This window comes from Sphaerodactylus townsendi, linkage group LG06 (assembly GCF_021028975.2).
Source record: "Sphaerodactylus townsendi isolate TG3544 linkage group LG06, MPM_Stown_v2.3, whole genome shotgun sequence".
Lineage (NCBI taxonomy): Eukaryota > Metazoa > Chordata > Lepidosauria > Squamata > Sphaerodactylidae > Sphaerodactylus > Sphaerodactylus townsendi.
In genome coordinates this window covers 60,478,986-60,501,530 of record NC_059430.1, presented here as the reverse complement: position 1 = coordinate 60,501,530, position 22,545 = coordinate 60,478,986, and the positions used below count along the sequence as shown (strand labels likewise).

General features: G+C 41.7%; 1 protein-coding gene across 8 annotated transcripts in view; it reads right to left on the bottom strand.

Annotated features, from left to right (window-relative positions):
* The window catches only part of GRIP1 (glutamate receptor interacting protein 1), a 275,878-nt gene that overhangs the window by 53,259 nt on the left and 200,074 nt on the right, over positions 1 to 22,545 (bottom strand). For all 8 annotated transcript variants that reach the window (XM_048500227.1, XM_048500230.1, XM_048500228.1 and 5 more), the window contains one exon: positions 19,870 to 20,015. In XM_048500227.1, the coding sequence (XP_048356184.1) occupies positions 19,870 to 20,015 (146 nt within the window). The remainder of the gene's footprint in view (positions 1 to 19,869; positions 20,016 to 22,545) is intronic.

Below are 22,545 nucleotides of genomic sequence, written 5' to 3'. Positions count from 1 at the left end.
TCCTAGCAACAATCCAAGAACGGCTCACAATTCAATAAATATGCAATCATAGCTCATTAACTGAACAGGATCCAAATGTCTTCCCTCAAGTAAGCGCTTTTGTGTTAGAGATATTGTATTTTCTCAGTATTGTTGCTGGGGAAACCTGATTGTTTTTACAGCTTGCAGGCCTATTGAAATTTGAAGTGGTGTTTCAAGAGTGATTATGAGAGAATCATGTACAACTTTTGAATGGAGCCTACAAAAGCACTGATCATAAAGGATACAATTCTATTCATTTCCCTTCCAATGTTGTGACTCTAAGGGAGGAAGAGAGATATTTGGGGTTTGTTATTGTACTTTGGTTTTAACTGGAATTTTTAAAAACTGTTCTTGTAAACTGCCTTAAGCCATGATGAAAAAGTGGGCTAAATGTGTTTTAATGAACAAACTAAAAGCTATTCTGCACTTGCAGAGAACCTCACATTTTATATCCTCCCTCCTCCCGTCTCCACACTTCCTGGAGTAAGCAAGAGTGCCATTCTCGAAGCACTTCCCTGGGAGTAGGCTCCATTGAATAGACAAGTAGATCTGTTTAGGATTACTGTCAAAGAGACTGAAAGAAAAAATTGACAAGGGTCATCTTCAGATTCTCTGGAAAAAGTGTCCTACTTTTAAAGTGTGGAAAATCTAGCTCAGTTTTGTATAGGGGCAGGAAAGAAATAACAACTCTGGAATCTTCTTCTGTATCTCAGCTAGTGCAGTGCTTTATATACAAACTGTGCTTTCAGATTGGGCCTTGTTGAAACAGTCTGCAAAGTTCAAAAGGAGTGGTGGTTTGAACTGGTCATCCAGCAAAGTCCCAACAGGTCCATTAGAATATACCAGGGAGCCAAACAAGGGTAGAAGTTGAACAAAACATGAGAGTCACATTAGGGAATGAAGAAGAAAATAACTTGTACTTGGTGAGCTGAGAAAAATAAGCACAAGGACAAGAAATCAAAAAACTGTGATCAAGTGCACCTTCCTTGACAAAGACAGATTAGTTTATTGTGGTGAAAGTAAAAAGCGTGGGAATGAAAAATGAATCCTACAGATATAAATTATTCATGAGTAAAAGATGTTTCAGTCATTAAGATATTTACACCATGACTAGAGCATTTACACACTATGTTGATTTATCAGCTGTGTAATTACATAAGATATGCTGATGAATGTTTGCATGGAAAACACTCTTAGATTTTTATTTCACTAATCAGTTTCCGCACTTTCAAGCACTGTGTCTCAATCAGCGCCCAAGGCTTGCTTAAAGCTTCCCTGTGGCATCAAAATTACTTTCAGCATTCTAATAACAATCTTTGCTGCTATATTTTTCTTCCACTAAATAACAGGGCACCTTTCTTTCTTAGTAAACATAAACAATTAAAAAAGCACAAAAATTATTTTTAGTACTCCACTGGAATAGAAATTGGTATATAGATTTGAGTTGTTTAAAAAAAAAGCCAAACAAAATTAGGACACTTGCTTTCCCCTCATATTTGCATAGAACTATCTGGAAATTAAAAAAAATACTTATTGTGTTTATATGGAAAATGCTGAAATAGCATTAAGCATAACAATTTTTGACAGATTTCAGGTTTTGTTTCAAACTCAATGTGCTCTGCAGGTTTTATTCTGTACACAGATGTTGGAAGGAGGAGTTGGTTCTGAATGTTCAAGTAAGGGGAGGATGCCAAAGGTTATCTTTCTCTCTGAGGGATGATTATAGTTGTGAGCAGCCATTTAAAACTATTGTTGAATAGGGAGGCAGAGTGAACAGGGAGTGATGCCACAAAATCCACTTAGAGCAGCTGTTGCTCACTGCCTAGAAGCTACTAGAATTATTCCATCTGTTCTTTAGGAAGTCCAGGTCTCTTTTACTGCTAGCGTGAATACTAAAAAGACACCCATGTTGGCTGTAATCCAGTAGTTTGCAACAAGCAAAGCACAAGAATTAGGATGGTTATGGAGAATGCTTATGTGCACGCAAAAAGGGGGGCACTGCTGCATTTTTGTAACAAAAGATGGCAGCGAAAGTATTTCTAGGTATTGTGATGATGTGTACCTTTAACTTGGGTGCTGTGTGGTTTCCGGGCTGTATGGCCGTGTTCTAGCAGCATTCTCTCCTGACGTTTCGCCTGCATCTGTGGCTGGCATCTTCAGAGGCATCTTCAGAGGATCTTCAGAAGATGCCAGCCACAGATGCAGGCGAAACGTCAGGAGAGAATGCTGCTAGAACACGGCCATACAGCCCGGAAACCACACAGCACCCAAGTGATTCCGGCCGTGAAAGCCTTCGACAATACATTGTACCTTTAACTGTTTGAATTGATGGGTGAAGTTAAGAGACCCGGGAAAAGCAGTTGAAACTGAGACCTGAGAGAGTTAAGACCGAGAGTTTCTGTTAGCTGTTAACTGATCTAATAGTCCATATTGTTGAAAGCGTGAATGCATCTGTTTAAATCATTAATGGTTGTCCTGCCATCCATCATGACAGGTATTGTAGAGCTCTGTTTCATCTGCCCTCCTCCCATTCTCCCAAAGAAGTCACACTTGCTCCTTCTCGTTGCCTTGTTTTGCAAGATACACAGAAGTACAAAAATTGCCATTGCACTCCTTCCCTCATTTCTGCTTCTTTATCACAGACATCATTTTTTTGATAGCAGCAACTCATGTTGCAGTACAGGCATCCCTACAAAATGTAAAACCTGCATGTTCAATGTTGCCAAGCTCTGTTTGAATGATCTTCATGCAAATACACTAACTTTAATCAGCATAGAATTTTTACTAAATGCCAAGCAGATAAATCAAATAAATCTTACCTTTTGCTTTGACTATGTGGAGATAATGATTTTTTAATATTATCTGTCTAACACCCAGGGACTAATATCCTCTCGCCTACCTCTGGTTTGAAAACATTTAAACAAGATTATGCATTCCCCTGCTCCCCCCCCCCCCGCCCCACCCACCCCCACACGGCTGCTAGGTTCTACATGGAAATATGACTAAGGGGTTATTTTAGGACTTTTTAAAAAAAAATTATGTAGGTTTGGAAGCATCAGGTGATACAACTTTTAGAGAAAACATACGGTAACCATCCCAAAGCCAGCCTTACTGATTAGTTATGAGTGTTCCAAACATTCTGTTTTCTATAAAGGTCATCACTACAGCATGCACTCAGTATTCATATTGGCCTTTGTTTTTACTAATATAACAGGGTTTGTATTCTGACTGAATCCATGGCTCATTAAGCAGAAAAATATTTTATGTGATCCAGTTCTCAAGGGAAAATCCAAAACATTATTAGTGAGCAAAAGTGAAAGCTGAAACATCAAAGTTGTTGCCAATTCACCTCTACAGTCTGCATTATATATATTTAACATGATAAATCAAACATAAAGCCTGACTTCCAAAATAACATTGTCAAGGGGTAGCAGAAAATATAGAAGTGCTAAAAAGGGACAGTTTCTAAGGAATAAAACTACTGTTTAAATTTAAATGTGCATTGTAATCAGCTTGATCAGAACAGAGGGGAAATGCTTGGGGGCAGAAAATTGGCATCTGTAGTAAGATAAGAATCTTATGTCTTTGTTCAGCACTGGCAGCTCCTTAGTTTTAAACTGAAGTTTGTTTGTTTGTTTGTTTGGTATAGTGGCTAAGAGCAGACTGTCTGTAATCTGAAGAACTGTGTTTGATTCCCTACTTCTCCACATGAGCTGCAGATTCTAATTTGGTGAACCAGGTATGTTTCCCCACTCCTACACATGAAGCCTGCTGGGTGACATTGGGCTAGTCACAGTCCTCTCAGAACTCTCGCAGCCCCACCTACATTACCAGGAGTCTGTTGTGGGAAGAGGAAAGGAAGTTTGTAAACTACTTTGAGACTCCTTACAGTTGAGAAAAGCAAGGTATGAATCCAAATTATTCCTCTTGTTCATTCATTCTGCTTGTACTTCACACAGGCTCCGGGTGGCTTCCAATAATAAATACGCAATTTAAATACATTAAAATACCAATATAAAACTCAATTAAAAACAAAAACTATATGGCATTAGTACAACAAGGGGCCCAATCATAAGGAAGAGACAAAAGAATCAAATCAAATGAAAACATTAGAAAATGTATAACAATAGACCCCCCCCCCTCCCCGGCTGATTAGGGATATAGGATTCTTTTCCCACAGAAAATGCTAATTTTATGCAACCAAGCATTTCCCTGAGTGGTTTAAGTGATTAAGAGCAGTGGATCTAATCTGGTGAACTGAATTTGTTTTCCTGCTCTTACACATGAAGCCTGCTGGGTGACCTTGGGCTAGTCACAATGCTCTCAGAACTCTCTCAGTCCCACGAACCTCATAGGATGTCTGTTGTGGGAAGAGGAAAGGAGTTTGTAAGCTGCTCTGAGAAAAGTGGGGTATAAATTCAACTCTTCTTAATGATCAAGCTGATTACAACGCACATTGTATTTTTGCATCCTGAGTTCCTTCTTTATAACACCCTTACCAACTTCTGACTGGGATATAAAAACTTAGGCCCCTTCTGACCGGGCCAATAAACCTGGGCTGGGGAAGGGGAAAAAATCATTTGGGGGGGGGGACTTTCTACGGCACCCACTCCTAAAGTGAGTCTGCCTCGTGTTTTCCCCCAACCCAGGTTTTTCAAGAATCACACTTTCTGCGATTATTTTGTTTTAATAAGGGTAGAAGCTGCTCGCTAGCGAATGGCTGCCCCAAGAAGCACATTACTTGGCCATGCTTCCTTTTTTCCCCTCAGTCCCCACCTCTCTGCTGCGAAGCTACATAGGGGCACAGGGGCAGCAGCATGGCTGTGGAGGTTCATGCCTGCCTGGTCCCTTAGCTATGCAGTACCTGGCCCCATAGATTTGCAGATGAGTGGGAAAAACACACCTCCATGCGAAGGTGCATTGTCTCTGTGGCTCTTTTTGCTGCCTGCATAGAGGCATGTGAATGCCCCAGCTGCAACCCGCTGTACTTTGCCTTTGTGGAAAGGGGCCTTAGAGATTTCCATTCCTGCTTGTTTTTGATTAAAGGAGCATTGCCTCTCAAAAGGGCAGCGTGGGTGTGTCCCTCCAGAGCAGCTGCCATCCCCCTCTGCCATCCCCACAGCCGCTATCCCCCCTCTGCCCAATGGAGGCGGCTGCCTGCTCCATTGGGCAGAGGGAGTTTCCCTGCCCAGCGCCGCTGCCTCCCGCAGCGCAAGAGGCAGTGGCACTGGGCAGGCCCTCCAGAGCAGCGCTGGAAGGAAAGGTGAGTGGAAGGGCTGAACCAGAGGCAGCTCCATGTGGAGCTGCCTCTCTGGCTCAGTAGGTCTTTGGGGCATGGAAAATGGGTGCAAATGGCTCTTTGGGTGGTAAAGGTTGCCTGATCTAAAGACATAGAAGATGCATAAGACGCACAGATAGAAATAACAGGAACAGTCTTCTTGAAAGAGACATACCAGAAGACTTTTAGAGTAATATGTTACTTTTTACCATGTCTGTTCTGTTGTTTCTCCTTTGGTACAGGTGGTATGGGAAAGAGTCATTTCACCATATTTGGTTCTTATTTTCATAGTTTCTGAAAAAATGTTGATAGTATTTGGGTGGTCTGTTAAATGTAATCACTGGAGTCCTTACAATATTATCCTAACTAGACTATAAAGTCTGGCTTTAAGAGGTTCCAAACAAAGGTACAATACTGGATATTGAACCAAAAACTAAGGCACAGCTCTGGTGTGCCCACGCTAAAACAAAATTAGCCTAACTTGAGCCATTTCATGTAAGAAATTGGAGTTTCTGTGTCCTCTGTTGTTAAAAGTTAACAGGCAATTTAAAAATATTGACCTGCTGAAGAACTTGAAAAAACCCAGCTTTTCATCACCAACGGGAAAAACATCCAAAGCAGAGAGATAGCGTAATTTGCATCTTCTAGATAAAATACGGCACTTGCAGCTTTTATGCGCAAGTCTTGAAAACATATCTTTAAGTGCACACCACAATAAATAATAAAAAGGGCTGCAAGTGCTTATAAACTAAATTCCATTGCTAGGATACTTAGTTTTTGTTTAAAAGAAACAACTACAATTACAGAAAGGATGAAAGAGAAAGTGGGTAGGAAGATGTTCCTCAAACAAGATGTATCAGAGCAGACAAATCCTATTACCTTTTCTACTCTGTCTGCTAAACAATTGTGGGAGTGTTGTGCTTCCTTTCTTCCCTCCTTCACTATGTTTTCATATGGTCAGGGAGTGTGGCTTTGACCAAATTGGGTGGATCCGACCATCCTCCAAGGAGTCTTCCTCCAACTTAAGTAGCTCTTCCTCCAATAGGAGGAGAACATAAAAGCAGGATTCACCCCCAAGCAGCTGCTACCCTGTCTGCCCATCACAGGGGAATAATTTGTATGCTGTGCCAGGACTGATGGGGGTTGGCAAGTTGCATTTGTTAGGCTTTCTGCTGCATTTATTATGCATTCTGCACCCTGCTAAGAAGATTTCTTTCACATATTTCCCCTTTGCTGACTGAGCTAGGGATTCTGTCTGGGGGCACTGGCACTATACCAATATCACTGGCATCATAGTCTTAGGATGGGCTGTAAGTGTCTAAATGTGGCTGTCGTCATAATCCACTAGTTTCTCAAATCCATTTCTATGAGGGGCACTTGAGAGTAGTATATGTGAGTTTATATAAAATGTTTACAGTGACCAATTTCATTGTATTTCTAGATCCAGTTATGGTCCTGGAACCTTGCTGACTGGTAGGTCTGTATCTATACACCATGCTTCAGTACACAAGCTCCTCTCCCCTTGATCTAATGTAGTTTTGTTTATGAAGGGGAGATGAAGAAAGACCGTTGCTCTTTGTTCCATTAGTTGATCAGGCAAGGCATGGTTGCGTAATTCAAGTCTATGTGTTTATACTGGAAATTATTTATGAGAAGCTTTTGCCTTTCCACTCATTGCAGCAGAGAGGTGAAAACAATTCAGTCTTTAAGATGCCATGGTTGTATAACCCAGACCAACATCATTGTCAGCCTTAGCCTTTCAAAATGTGCATACAATTCTTAATCCATCTTTATAAACATATCTACACCTCTACCAGGGAAATACAGTCCAAGCAAAATGCCTGGTATGCGTAACTAGATTGTCTAATTATGGTATTTCATCTGCAGTAGGTTTATGTGCTTCATGTCCCTTAAATTTTTTGGCATATTTAATTACCAACCTACTTGGAATACACCATACGATTTTAGTGCAAAATATAAATGAAAATATAATATATAATATATATAATATATAAATATGAGGAACAGTTAAAAATCTTAGGGCTGTTTAGAAAAAATGTGGGTAAGGGGAGGAATGAGGTCTATAAAATTATGCACAGTGTGGATAGAATGTATAAAGAGAAGCTTTTCTCTCTCTTTCATAATATTAGAACTTGGAGCTGAAGGTTGAGAGATTCAAAACAGACCAAAGGAAGTATTTCTTCACACAACTCAGTTAAACTGTAGAACTCCCTCCCCAGGAGTTATGCCTTTACTGGCATAAAAAACAACAGAACAATAACACCAATAAGAAAGAATAGTTAAGAACATATTGAAATAACTGTACACAGAAATTTGGACACAGCTTCCAGAGTCTCATTGTTCTCGTTATTGAGTAGAAATACAATTTTTTGTGATTTGCTTGACTCGACTTGATCTACCAACAAGGGGGCTAGCAGCTTAGCTCTAATAGACGCATACAAGAGGCACTGTAATAAAACATGCCAAACAGACTCTTCACAGGTGAGATCACAAATACATTTCCTCTCGTGGTGCAGGAGCCCCAGATTTCTTCCTTGTCGAAAAGCAGAAGGTAAAACATTGCAATGAGCTAATGATATAGCCCGTCGCCATTTAGGCTCTATTAGCAATTGCAGATATCCTGCCATAGTTGAGTTATTCAGCAGAATACCCAAAAAGGAGGGAGAACAAAATTTATTGGCCTCATTTATCAATCCCCAGTATTCCAGATCACGGAGCATTTTTTTGATTGTGTCAAATGCCTCCCTTTCGGTAAGCATGGCTAGATCGTTGCCAGGCCACTCAACTTATTTTTGATCCTGTGCCACTATTTGGTAGAATGCATAGCTGAGAGTGCCTGATAATAAACGCTATTCAGGTCAAGATTGAAACAAGTATGCACCCAAAATTTGAAAGTGATGCACCAGGCTCTTGTCACCAATCGAGGCTGGCCAGTTTCTAAACAAAGAACAGCATAGGGAACCAAGTGGGGAAGGTCAAGAATTTTATAAAGGAACCGTGATTGCAGACATTCCACTTCGCCATTCCAAGCACCAATCCAAATTGAGATGCTGTATAGTAATTGCTGGGTGACCTTGGCATTGAAGGCCCGGATTGCTGCTGGGACATATCCATGGCCTTTCCCGTAGAAAAATCTAGCAATGGCCATAGCACTTAATTTACCAGCTGCAATAGCTCGGCTTCTGTGGGTAGACCAAGAAGCTTGATGATGGAAGTTAAGGCCAAGGTACCTGAAGCTTTTTACTTGTTTGACAAAATTATTGTTCAACTCCCATCTACACGGCCTCCACCTGTGAATGAAGTCAAGAATCTCAGTTTTCTCATAATTAAGGTGGATATTGTTAAGGGTACAGTACTCAGAGCAGCCCTTTAACAATCTTTTTAATCCCACTCTTGTCCTAGATAATAATACAGCGTCGTCTCCAAATAATAACAAGGGAATTTTCCTCCTATCTAGAGTGGGGCAGTGAGAGTTCAACTTTGTGAGAGTGGGGGCCAAATAATTAAAAAAAAAGCTTAAAGGGTCCGGGCCAGGACACAGCCCTGTTTGACGCCTTTAAGAACTGGTATTTTAGAGGTTAACATACCATCTGGGTCACACTTGATTTGACAGAATGTGTTGGAATGGAGAACTTGAATTAAATACAATAATCTATTATTGATCCCCATTTTTTTCAATTTGGCCAATTCCGAGACTGAATCGAAGGCCCCATGCAAGTCAATAAAGGCTGCCTATATAGAGGTGGATCTTATTGGTCTTATATTTAGAAATTAGAGTGTTCAGGACAAGGCAATGGTCTAAAGTAGACTTGCCATTTTGGAACCCAATCTGTTCAGGGCCAAGGATCTTCTTTTTGGTGATCCATATATCCAGCTTCTCCAGGAGATGTTTAGCATAGAGTTTTCCAACAATTGAGAGGAGGCTAATTGGCCGATAATTAGAAGGGAGGGCATGGTCACCCTTTTTAAAAATGGGCACAATGACCGCATTTGTCCAAACAGATGGCACCAGGTGATGGCTGTCAATTTGGAAGACTTTAAGACGGGAGTGGACATGTTCATGGAGGATAGGGCTAACCATGACTACTTGTCAAAATGGCTACTAGTCATGATGCACACTTGTTCTCTCCAGTATCAGAGTACCATGTCTATTATATTAGGTGCTGTGGGAGGCAGGATAATGCTGCTGCAGTTGCTTTGTTTGAGGACATCTTATGATGGCCATTTGATAGAAATCACTATTTGCTTAGCCACGTTAAGGCTGTTGGAAGAGAATCCTTGCTGATAGTGAGTTACTTGTATACTACCCATTGTCTGAAATTTACTAAATGGGAGCTACTGGTAAGATACTATCCCTGAATGGGGGAGTCTAGAGGTTGTATGTATATGACAAAAAGAAGGCACCTTTCCATTTGAATCTGGAAAGAAGGAGACAGAAAGGCTGAGTGAGTGAGCTAAAGTTTCCTACTGAAGCTATCATTAACTGTACCAATGCAATACAAGTATTTTTCTGAGCAGCATGAATTGCTTTTCTCTCTTGTTAATTCAGATAATGAAACTTTATTTATACTTATTTCGCAGTAATTAAATTTCATTTCACCTTTATAGTCTGTCTTTTACACAGAGCAATGTTAATGCAGCTGATTTTAATGAGGTTAAGTTTCAAAAGAGCTAGAGAGAAATCTTAATTAGGTCTGTTGGAGCAATCTGCAAGTGGATATTATATCACTGCAATCTTTCTGCATCTCTTTTGGGAGAATGATCCTGAAGTTTTGCAGCAATAATACACAATTGCCATATTTGAATACCTATATAAAAATTAATAATCCCCCCTCTTGTTTTTTCAGAACTTTATAGATTACAATATTTAGTTTAAAAAAATAAGATTGTCACATAAAAGCAACATAACCAGAGGACCATGAGGGGGCCTAATTGTTTCTCTCATATGTTTAATTTTTAATAAAGGCCAAATTACACAAGACAATGAGGAATTTGTAAAGCTACCACCTGTGATTTTATTTCCAAGGGTAATGCAGCCATAGTAGAGCATGATAGCAGTGAACTGTGTCAGAGAAGCTTCAACTTACATTGCTCTTCCCCTTTAAATCAACCTTAAAGCTGTGATTATCCCTAAGGGGGAACTCAAACATGTAACTTCTGATATTTTTATATTTTCCTTTATAGGGCACATAGTAACTAGGAATGTGTGTGGAGGAATTTAGACTGGAAAAATTGTGTGAAGAAAAGGGTCAAAATTCTGCCTGTAACCACTTCTTTAACCCAGAAACCTACCAGGAGATTCTGTGGGCCCATTGGGAGATCCTGGGGACAGGGACAGTTACACGGATCTAATAACAGTGCAAAACCAGAAGAGATGCCATCACATTGTGTTCACACTCTAGAATTTACCCTCTCTAGGATTTGTTTGGGGGATGTGATGTCATCATTTCCAGTTTTGCACTGGAAATGATGTATTGCACTAATGTTGGTGAGTCCCCCCATCCCAATATTTCCTCCACAGGAGAACAGAGGACAATTCTGGGAGGTTTTCTATAGCAGGAGACTTGCCTACCCTGCCCCCACCAAATAATTGCTTTGATATTTTAGAAAAACCTTTGAATGTTCAGTCATAGATCTCTTGCTAATCAGTCCAGTGTGGACTCCAGATCAATGTGGTGGTTTCAGGAGGGCAGCTGTACTGGTCTTCAAGGATGTAGGTAAGGAGGGGGTTCTCGGGATCAGACCCACCCATTGTATGTCCGAAGCTCCGCCCCCCCCCCCTCGTTTGTGGGTTTTTGTATTTTAAAGTGTTTTTTGTTTTTGGCCTGCAGGGGGCGCATTTTTAAGCCAGTGGCACCAAAATGTCAGACTATTGTCAGACGACACTCCTAATGATACCAGCCAAGTTTGGTGAAGTTTGGTTCAGGGGGTCCAAAGTTATGGACCCCCAAAAGGGGTGCCCCATCCCCCATTGTTTCCAATGGGAGCTAATAGTAGATGGGTCTACCCATTTGAGGGTCCATATCTTTGGACCCCCTGAACCAAACTTCACCAAACCTGGATGGTACCATCAGGAGAGTCTCCCAAAGATACCCTGAAAGTTTGGTGCTGCTAGCTTAACAATTGTACCCCTGACAGCAGGCACCCCCCAAATTTTCCCAGATTCTCTTTTTAAATCCACCCCCTTCGGCATGGATTTAAAGGGAGAATCTGAGGTCCCCAGTTTAAACATTGAAAGTGATGTTGTTTCAGGGTGGGGGATAATCCACCCCAAAATAGCATCACTTTCAATATTGTTTTATCTGGGGACCTCAGATTCTCTCTTTAAGGTGGATTTAAAAGGAGAATCTGGGCTCCCTAATTTAAACACCATTGAAAGTGATGCTGTTTGGGGGTGGATTCCAGCATCACAGCAGTCGCCCTTGGCGGGGCTGCGCAAACTTCACATTTTGCACTGAGCTCCATTTTCCCTAGCTACCCCTCTGCCTGGAGGAGAGAGAGAAGGGACTGCTGGCTGCCAGCTGGGAGCCCAGCCGGTGGGGGAGGCAGGGCGGGCGGGTCACGGGATTCTGCCATCCCTTGCCTCGGATAGCTGCTTTTATAAGCACTTAGGCTGGGGGTGGGGCTTGGGGAGGTGTGGTCATGCCCCCAGAGTCAGGTGGGGATGTGGCCTCACCCCTGAACCCCCCCTCCCATAAAAAATCTATACCTATGTCACTGCTGGTCTTCAGGAGAAGAACATAATTTGAGTCCAGTAACACCTTAAAGGCCAACAAGTTTATAAATTTTTGAGAGGCAAATGTCCTTTGTCAGATACAAGTAGGAATGGAGATCTCTTGTCAGATAGAAACAGGAATGGAGATATTTCAGCCCAGATATCCCAGACAGAAGGTGGTGTTGTAAAGAGAGAATAATCTGCTACAAGATAAGCCCAAAGGAAACAACAATAGAACACCACTGGCGGTCACATACAGCTCTCAGCTCCAACCAGTTCAATGCAATATTAATGACCTGCAACCTATTCTGGACAATGATTCTTCTCTCCCACAAGCATTGGGAGGCAAACCTTTTCTTACCCATAGACAGATCCTTAACTTTAAACAACAACTCATTCACAATAACACACTAACGTGGATTCTGGAATCAGGGCCTGAAATATTCCCACTAATAAAACAATTATTAGACCTAACAACACCAACCATACCATCTCAGGTTCATTCACTTCTTCATCTTCCAACATTATGTATGGCATCAAATGTCAGCAGTGCCCTTCCACTCTGTACAACAAACAAATAGGTCAGTTTCTACACAAAAAAATAAATGAGGATATGTCTGACAGTGGAATTCCGAATCATTTTCAAGGTGTGGGTTTTGACCTTTAAGGCCTTACATGGCCTGGGACCCTCGTACCTCAGAGACCGCATTACCCCATATGCCCCTACTCGGCCTCTGTGCTCAGCAGAGGCCAATTTGCTGGTGGTTCCTGGCCCCTCAATGATGCGGCTGGCCTCCACACGGGCCAGGACTTTCACAGCCCTGGCCCCGGCCTGGTGGAACACTCTTCCTCCAGCTGTCCGGGCCCTGCGGGACCTTGGTGAGTTCTGCAGGGCCTGTAAGACTGAGTTGTTCCACCGGGCCTTTGGAGTGTCCAGTCGCTGAAATGTGCGCCCCCTCTCTATATTCGATTACCACCATATGCTACCCTCTTAGAGGGGAGTCCGGCCGTTCCCTTTCCTTAGGGAGGCCTCTAATTAAATTGGGTTTTGGGGCGCCTGATATCTTTGTATTGACTGCTGCTTTTAATAGATTTTAATAGATTTTATTGGTTTAATAATTTTACTGATTGTAATGAATATTGTTGTGCACCGCCCAGAGCCCCCCGGGGATGGGGCGGTCTACAAATTTAAGAAATAAATAAATAAATAAATAAATAAAATTAAAAATGACAACACTAAAAAAAATGGGAGAATATTTTAATGTTCCAGGATATTCCATTGTTGATCTAAGAGTGGCAGCCCTCAACAGAAAAGCATCAAGGGGGGGGGGGGTTAGCATGAGAATGCCGAACTTGAGTTCATTCACAAATATAAAATAGTGGCCCCCTTTCCTCCAGGCTGAATAGGGACACAGAATTCTTATCACTTCTGCTAATTTTCTGTCCCCAAACATTTCCCCTCTGCTCTAATTAAGTTGCTTACAATGTGTATTTAACTTTTCGTCCTGACCCCTTTCTTTTCAGCATCTCTTACATCTTTTGACTGGGATATAAGGAATCAGGAATCTCCATTCCTAGTTTCATCTGACAGAGATCAGTATGACTTCACAAAGAATATGGCATATGAAATATGGTTGGAACATAATGGCCCACTCTGCACAGTGTGCTCGCTGCGTGATGGGGCGAATGTCAGTTGCAGCAAGATTTCTTTGTATGGACCTGTTTCCTCAAGCCCTGCTTTCACTTTCCATTCTCTCTGTGCACAGTGAGATCACTTTTACCACAATTTTTAATTTGCTTCACTGCCAGAGCAGGACAGATTTGCCAGTTACTGCAGTTTTGCCCCAGAGATTTTCCCTTTGCCCAAGGACAGTATTCCCTCTTCCTCACACCACTTTGCATGCCTTAACCCTTGCCTCCTCCCCCCAGCCATGTTGCTGGCTGCTTCAAGTAATAGAAAATAAGTTCACTGACACAACACCAACCTCTAATTTTCTTGATATTTCAAGATATTGATATAAAAGGAGCTTGGAAATAATAAGCCTCTGTCCTCTGGCAGCAGCAGCACCAGCAGCAGGAAATGTTGTGTGGAGGGGAGGAAAGGGAAGGGAAGTGGAGGGAGGAGAAAATATCTGCTAGCAACCTGTGGTCCAGGGAATTACTTTGGGTCTTTCATTTTGGGGGGAAGGATTATTTTTGGAACAGTAATACAACTTAAGTGCAGCTTAAAGAGCAAAGCCTGCAGCCTTGACTACCGAATGTAATGAGATCTATGTGTTTAAGAATCATGTGATGGGTGGGGTTAAGTCAGAGAACTAGGCCTTAAGAGTTCTCTGCAAAAAAATTCAAGGAAAAGGAGGAAATGCCTCCTTATGTGTAAACAGAGAAATATGAGGAGATCCCTCTGCAAACCCATTGCTGAGAGAAAAGTTCCAAGGTAAGCATTCTATATGTAATGGGCCAATGAGAAACAACCAAAAGAACCATGACAAAACAATGTTCAGGACTTACAGTAGAAAGGTGTAACTCTGTTTAGGATTGCACTGTTAAAAACCCATTTGTATCAAAACATAGTACATGGGTTTGTTTCTCCCAGTTGTAACCAAGCACAAATTCTAAAACCTGCAGACAAACAGAAGCCTGACTAGCACATTTCTGTGTGCTAGTGTCAATCTTCTGAAATTTTGTCAATCTTCTGAAATTTTGTTACAGCTATTAGTCCAAGAATGTGTTCCATTTCTGCCAGTGAAGCCAAGGGCATTATGCTTAATAATGTATTCAGCACAGAGTGGCCTAACATCTAGCATGAGAAAATCTTCTAACCCATCTGTGACCAGGCTATTCTGGTTATGGAATGACCCAACTGCTGGTGATCAAAGAAACAAATTTTGGATTCTAAAGCCATGTCAAAACTAAAAATAATCTCTTTCCAGACTGACAGAAGAAGTGCCTCTAGAGACTGTGAGGGAAACTGCAAGATTATTATATGTGTGCTTTCCCTGAGAATTAGACCAGTGTAGGAATAACAATATATATGAAGCCAAACAGTAAATTATTGAAGATTTTTCTGTCATCTTTTTAATTTGGCTAATGCTTGATCAGCCCTGACTTGGATGGGCCAGGTTAGCCTGATCTTGCCAGATCTCAGAAGCTAAGCATTGTCAATCTTGATTAGTATTTGGATGTGATACCAACCAAGGAATACCATGGGGCTATGCAGAGGAGGGCAATCAAACCTCTGTTAGTCTCCCATCTTGAAAACCCTACTGGGTTGCCATAAGTTGGCTACGACTTACATACACACACACAGAGGCATATCAGGGGAAAATGGCATCCAGGGACAACCCCTGTTCTGAACACCCCATGGCCCCAGCCCCCCATGCTAGGAGGCAGGGATTACCGGAAGCTCAGATGGGCACCACAGTGGCAGGTCAGCTCCTGGGCTGGCCTGCTGCCATGGCACCCATCTGAGCCACCCCCACCTCCCTACAGGCTGCCTCCTGCCCTCCCAAGGCCCTGGGGAAGGCAGAAGCCAGCCTGCAGGGAGGCAGGGGGTAAGGCACAGCGGTGGGTGGCCCAGGAGGTGACTTGCTGCCATGGTGCCTGTCTGAGCCACCCTGCCTCTGCCCCTGCCTTCGAACTCCCCCAAGGGCCTGGGGAGGGAAGGAGGCAGTTCAGACAGGTGTTGCGTACTGCCCACAGGGACAGGAAGGTCAAATGACCCCGGGACAGCATGGGGGAGGAGAGGGTGGGGGTGATTTTGTGCCCTCACTTGTGCACCTGGGGTCATTTGATCCCCTGTCCCTGTAGGTGGTCTGCCCCTGCACATAAATTAAGTTTGATCAATTTTCTCTGTGAAGATGACCACTAAAAGGAAACTGTTCACTTTAGATCTACATTTAGGTGTGTGAGCAGACTATTTGAATAATAATGGAGCCACAATTACTGGAGAATTTCCTGTCTTTCCAGTGAAGTGGCTTGATAGATATTCATGGCACCAGAGCAAGGGGGGGGGGGGGAGGCCAAACAGCCTAAAGCCTTTTCGAATGTTTTTTATCAGTACTATTTGACAATAAAGCATGCATAATTCTTCACAATCCTAATACACTCCACCAATGCATCTAAAAAAATCTGTCTAGTGGAGCTTTTTTAGGTATTGAGAAGTCTTCTTTGTGTGGCTCCAGTACATGTAACGTGGTTAAATATATGGTTAAGAGCCAGTGTTGTGTATTGTTCAGAATGTCAGACTAGGATCTGGGAGACCCAGCTTTGAATTACCCCATTCTGTTATGGAAGCTTTCTGGGTGACTTTGGACTACTCACATATTCTACTTCACAAACTGTTGTGATGATAAAGTGGAGGAGAAAAAATGATATAACCACTTTGGACACCCACTGTAGAGAAAAGTGTGATACAAATGATGTAAGTAAATAAATGAATATATTCTACTCCCCTTTGTTAACTTTTTTGCTAGGCATTTTGCAGGTACTGGCAGAAGTAAAATGTGAAAAGATCTTTTCTGTTGTTTCTCTCCAGTTGTTTGCTTGCTGCCTAATCTTTCATGCTCTAGGATAAACTAAGACTTGTTATGTCTCAGACTTTTTGTTTGTTTGTTTAGCTAGATTTCTGCATTCTTCTGTCCTGTAAGTCATAGATATATAATTAGTAGTGCTCTGAAATATCAAGTGCGTGGCGTGCACTACCAACCAGAACTGGTTCTAGACACCATACAGCTCCATTTTTGTTGTTGTTGCTAGGATTGCCCAAAATATTATAGTATTTTTGTCTCTATGGTCACTTCTACAGTCTGAATCTAATCATGCTCTGAACCTCAATGCTGTCAATAGATGTCAGTAGATGTGAACATCAACTTCTTCTAAGAATCTACAAACACCCCTTTTTATTGTTTACATGTCAGTTTTCTGATGCCTGCAGTTTTCTCATACCTACAACTGACAACCCAGCTATAAGCTGGCTCCCCCAAACCATTGTATGTTATTTGTTAAACATTAATTAACTATGCATTTTATTTATAGGAATTTGATTTTAAATATTTTATTTTGAAACCACCTCAAAAGCCTAGGCTGTGAGGTAAGATAAAATCCTTTAACAAATAAATGAATAAATAAAATCAAAATATATTGTATTGTTTGAGGAAGTTTATTGATAACTGTCATAACAAATATCATACAGAACAGATGGAATATAATCCTAAACATATTTACTCAGAAACAAGTCCCACTAGTTCTGGGGGGTTTTCCGGGCTGTGTGGCCGTGGTCTGGTGGATCTTGTTCCTAACGTTTCACCTGCATCTGTGGCTGGCATCTTCGGAAGTGTATCACAGAGAAAAGACTGTTTCCCACAGTCTGTGAGAAACAGACTTTTCTCTGTGATACACCTCTGAAGATGCCAGCCACAGATGCAGGCGAAATGTTAGGAACAAGATCCACCAGACAATGGCCACACAGCTCGGAAAACCCACCAGAACCTGTTGAATCCAGCTGTGAAAGCCTTCGTCAAGTCCCACTAGGTTCACAAGACTTTCTCTGTAATAAGCATGCTTGGCATTATAATTAGGCTTGGTGAAACTAGGATCGTGCTATGTAATTTTTATATCTATTAATGTGTCATTTTAAGACTTTTGTTTTACTTCAATTATATTATTAGATTTCTGATTGGTTCTACAATCCTTATCCTATTGTATGGTTTACTGAATAACCCATCCTGTCAATTGTATTGGCTCACAGTATAATTCCCCTTGAGTCCAAGTGAAGAAGTTGGACTATAAATGACATAGATACTTCTCTGTTAAGATTAAATATGGGTTTTATATTTTCTGAAATTTAAGGCATCCGCTCGCTGTCAATCCATAATTATAAAATTCACTTGGCTATAGTTCAGCATTTTTAGTCTGAAACACATTTGGCTAGCTATAGTTCAATATTTTGAGGACTAAATTCCATAGAGGAAGAATTTTTTCTATCTATACCAGGGGTCCCCAAACTTTTTAAACAGGGGGCCAGTTCACTGTCCCTCAGACTGCTGGAGGGCCGGACTAAAAAAAACTATGAACAAATTCCTATGCACAAATGATTGTAAAATGTTTGATTTCACCTTTCAGCCTTTCTGTCATGGTCTATTTTTAGAACAGTGACCAAAGTATGTCAAGTACAGGGTGGGCTCCAAATATTGTTGGGGAGGCTGTGGAATACCTTCCCCTGTAAAAAAAAAAGCAGAACTTTCCCAATGAAGCATTCCATCTAACCCAGGATCAGGTATCTTCCTGGGTTCTTTCCTCCCTAGCAGCCAGCGAGCGATTCGCCAGCCTGGCTGATGCCAATGGGAGTGAGGCAGAACAGAAAGCCTGAGAGCAACACATGGAGTAGCTGAGAGGGAAGGGCGGAGCAGGCGTTGCCACATGTAAGGTTTCCAACTCTGGGTCAGAAAATTCATGGAGATTTGGGGGTGCCATCATGTAACTGCAATCAACAGTCGTTGGGGCTGGTTCCTCCTCTCCCTCGAGCCCCCATTGCACATGAATGGAGCCACCACTGCCATGCCTGGCGGGCCGGATAAATGCCTTCAGGGGGCCACATTTGGCCCCCGGGCCATAGTTTGGGGACCCCTGATCTATACCATCTTACGTAGTAACAGTTACTCTCCAGGACAGGGTAATCAGATTCAGTGTAGAATATTGCAGGGAAAAGTGTCTCATGGGTATTATCTTACTTGCCTCATATTTTTTCTCCTCCTGAAGAGACTTTTAAACCCCTTATTGATAGGAAAATGCAGTTAATCTCCCTGTCGATGGCCTTGTGTAAGGCCTACCATGAAAAATAAAAAAGCTGTAAAACCAGGCTGTTTTATGTAATCTCCAAAGGCTACTAAATTAAGTATAAGACTTTTATAATATTCCTTTTGAAGACTGATTTAGTTTCTGTGTTATTTATTTCTGAGGTGCAAATAAAAATATTTAATCTTCTCTAAGTCTTCTAAAGTGTACAGATAAAAATATTTTTTTTCATTAAAACTGGTTACTTAGAGAGGAAAAAATTCTCTTGAGACAGTGAATTGAAAGGACTTCTTCCCCACATGGAAGGCTCTTTCCAGTTTATTTTGATTCATCTTCTAGGTGAAGTCCCCTGCACCATCATATGGGGCAGTCCCCTCGATCACATCCCATGGAGTTCCATCAGGTTCCCCTGACATCAGGAAGATCTTTTCTAGAGGTTCTGGCTCTTGTAAGAAGTAGAGGAAAAGAAGCTGTATTGAGAAAACAGACTGTATGTAGTTTCTTTTGGTTCCAACCAGTATTACCTTCTGTGCTCCAGAATGATGACTTTTTTCTATACACATTATTATACAGCCAGGTTCTCTTTCTCTCTCTCTTTGCCTCCTCACACAGCAATTCCAAGATTTATGCCTGTGACACTGTTTCTGCTGTTGCTGTCACTATCTATTTGGTAAACAGACATCAAGGCTCATATTGTATCATGTAAGCATTTTTTAACTGATTTCAGAGAAAAACCTATCCACCATTATCTGTTTTGTATAAATGAGCCTCCCTTGAATCACTGAAGGAAGTTACTGCCTTGATAGGAGCTGTGGTATGCTTTCAGTCTACAAACCATGAAACGGTCAGGCTCTAAATTATAATAAAATACTGCTCACCTCTCCACGAACCTAGAAAGATTAATGAGATGCTGCTGTTGGGAATATCTGTGCTTCTGGAGGCATAACGGGTCATAATCATTGTTCAAGTAGCCTCTAAAGGATGGACAGTAAAATGTCACAGATGGCTCCCAGAATGAAAGCTCAGCATTTCAACATACCCATTACGGAGACATCGTATTCTATCAGCAGAGTTGCTTCCTGCCCACATTGTTTGAGAATACTCATGGCTTCACTGTGCGATGTTCCAACAAGCCGAATCCCATCAACACTAAGCAACCTGTCACCTGGCTTGATTGTTCCCTCTCTGAAAGAAGATTAGAAGCACAGTCATTATTAATTTTATGGAATGGGATCTGGAGATAACAGTAACATGCAAAATGATTCATTTATGCCTTTCCTGCCGTTCAACCTGATTCCTTTTCTCTTAACATTTACTGTGACATCGAGATAGTTCAGGAGTCACAAAAAGGAGTGGGGAATTGCTTTAATCAGAAAAGCAATGACGAGAAAACAGCAGCAGAGTTAATAAGTAATGTGGATCATTGTTATATAATTGTTTAATTACAACACAATTTATGTCCACAGTTTTCTTAAATGTACATGGGCATATTTCAGTATTTTAAAGATGCAGTTAATCCTGAAAGCCCAAGGAAAGTAAGAAGTATTTTGAGATAAGGTAAAGATACAATAGCACAAGTGTAGACTTACGAAAATATCACTATGAGAACTGTATGTACTCACTTGACTGCGTGTATACACTGACTTTTATATGCTACTCCATGTAGCCTAAATAGTTCAGTGACAGAGCAAGTATTTCACATGCACTGAACCCTGGGACTAATCTCTGTCATCTCCAGTTAAAAGATCCAGGAGAGCAGGGCTGACAGAAGGCTTCTCTCTGAGACTTTGGAAAGCCACTAGGTAACTGCTTCATTAAGGTTTTGTTCAGTGGCAGTGGGTTAAAAGGGCTTTTGCACTGCAACACTGCCATGCAGTCTTCTCCATTACTGTTTTGCCTGCATTCATGCCTCCACCCTCACCCCATGCTGAAAAGAAGAGGAGGAGGAGGAGGAGGAGTTTGGATTTATACCTATCTTTTTTTCAACTGTAAGGAGACTCACAGTGGCATACAAACTCCTTCCCTTCCTCTCCACACAACGGACATATTGTGAGATAGGTGGGGCTGAGAGAGTTCTGAGAGAATCATGACTAGCCCAAGGTCACCCAGCAGGCTTCATGTGTAAGAGTAAATCCAGTTCACCAGTTTAGAATCCACCACTCATGTGGAGGAGTAGGGAATCAAACCTGGTTTTCCAGAGTAGAGTCCACTACTCTTAACCACTACACCACACTGGTAAGAGCTTTCTAAATCTGTATGGGAAAGTGCTAGTGTTCCCAGTTTCCAGATGAAACTGTAGTTGAATTATAACTGATATCTGGACTACAGAAATTAGTTCCCCTGAAGAAAATGGCAGCTTCATAGAGTGGACATCTGGCATCCCTTCCCCCAAACTCCACCCTCTCCAGGCTTCACCCCAAATCTCCAGGGATTTCTCAACTTGGAGTTGGCAACCCTTGAAGCTAAATATTTCTGCTCCTTGTCTGCCACAGCTAGAACAATTTCTTCCCAATTTCCCCTCATGGTCACCATTTCCGTTTCCTTCTAATAGACAGTTATGCCTGAAATTCCTGTCCTAGACTCTATAAAGAACAGAAGAACTGCTTGGTAAACTGCATCACCGACTGTGGTCAATCTAAAACCGTACCCAGAGTGACTAAACTTGACTCACTGCTACAACCAGGCGTGAAGCCAAACTGAAATGGTTGAAGTAAAGAAGTAGCATTCACATGTGCCTGAAGTTGTCTTGCCATCACACTCTATCAATCTTGTCCCAAAAACATACGATCAGGAACATTTGACAGACAATCCTTACCTATTGGTGGGTTCTTTAGCAATAGCTTTACCATTGTCTCTTTCAAAATTTTAGGGAAAATTTTCCTCAACAAAACAAGTATTAGTAATCTTGACCAGTGAAATTCAAAGTAAGACAAGACTTTATGAGCCAAGAGAATCAAGTTGATAAGGTACTCTGACCACACCAGTCAGGAAAAGCGATCCAAAATGATTCAAAAACTGGGACAAAAAATGGCACATTTCTGGTACCTTTGGCAATAAATCTAAACTTAACTTGACATCTAATTCAGCCCTTACGAAAGTGACTTTATCAGCCAAGACTCCAACAAATTGGTCACTGCTGGTAAATGTACATTTTTCAAGGCCCCCATTGAAGTATCCAGTGAGAGGGTGAAAGTAGGGCAATAGCCCAGACTCTGCTGTACAGTCTCACTTCCTGTAGCTCTCTCTTTATTCGTGCTTACTGAGTTCTCCTCATTTATATACATAAATGATTTCTTGTCATATATATATATATCTGTGCACAGATGCAGAAAATTCATTCTATATCTCGGGATTAAGAGCAAGAAAGTACAAGTAATATTTATTTAGATCCACTTATATTATACTTGTCCTGGCCCAAAGTGGTGCAATGGTGTACAAATGGTCTCCATGCAGCAAAAGCCCTTGGGCACAGGGGTGATGGTGTGTATGAGGGTCCTGGACTCCTGCCACCACCCCCCACTCCTCGCCAGGATTGGGTGTGGAAAGTGGTGTTGCCAGGGTGGCTCCTGGCTATGAACAAGGGGAAAGGAGGAAGTAAGTTGTGGAACAGTCCTCTGCTTACCTTCAGTGTGTGGCTGCCCATCTGAGTCCTTGCTGAGAGGATGGGGCACTTGTGTGGGTTGAGAAGTTGAGAGAGGTCAGCCACAGAGTGTGG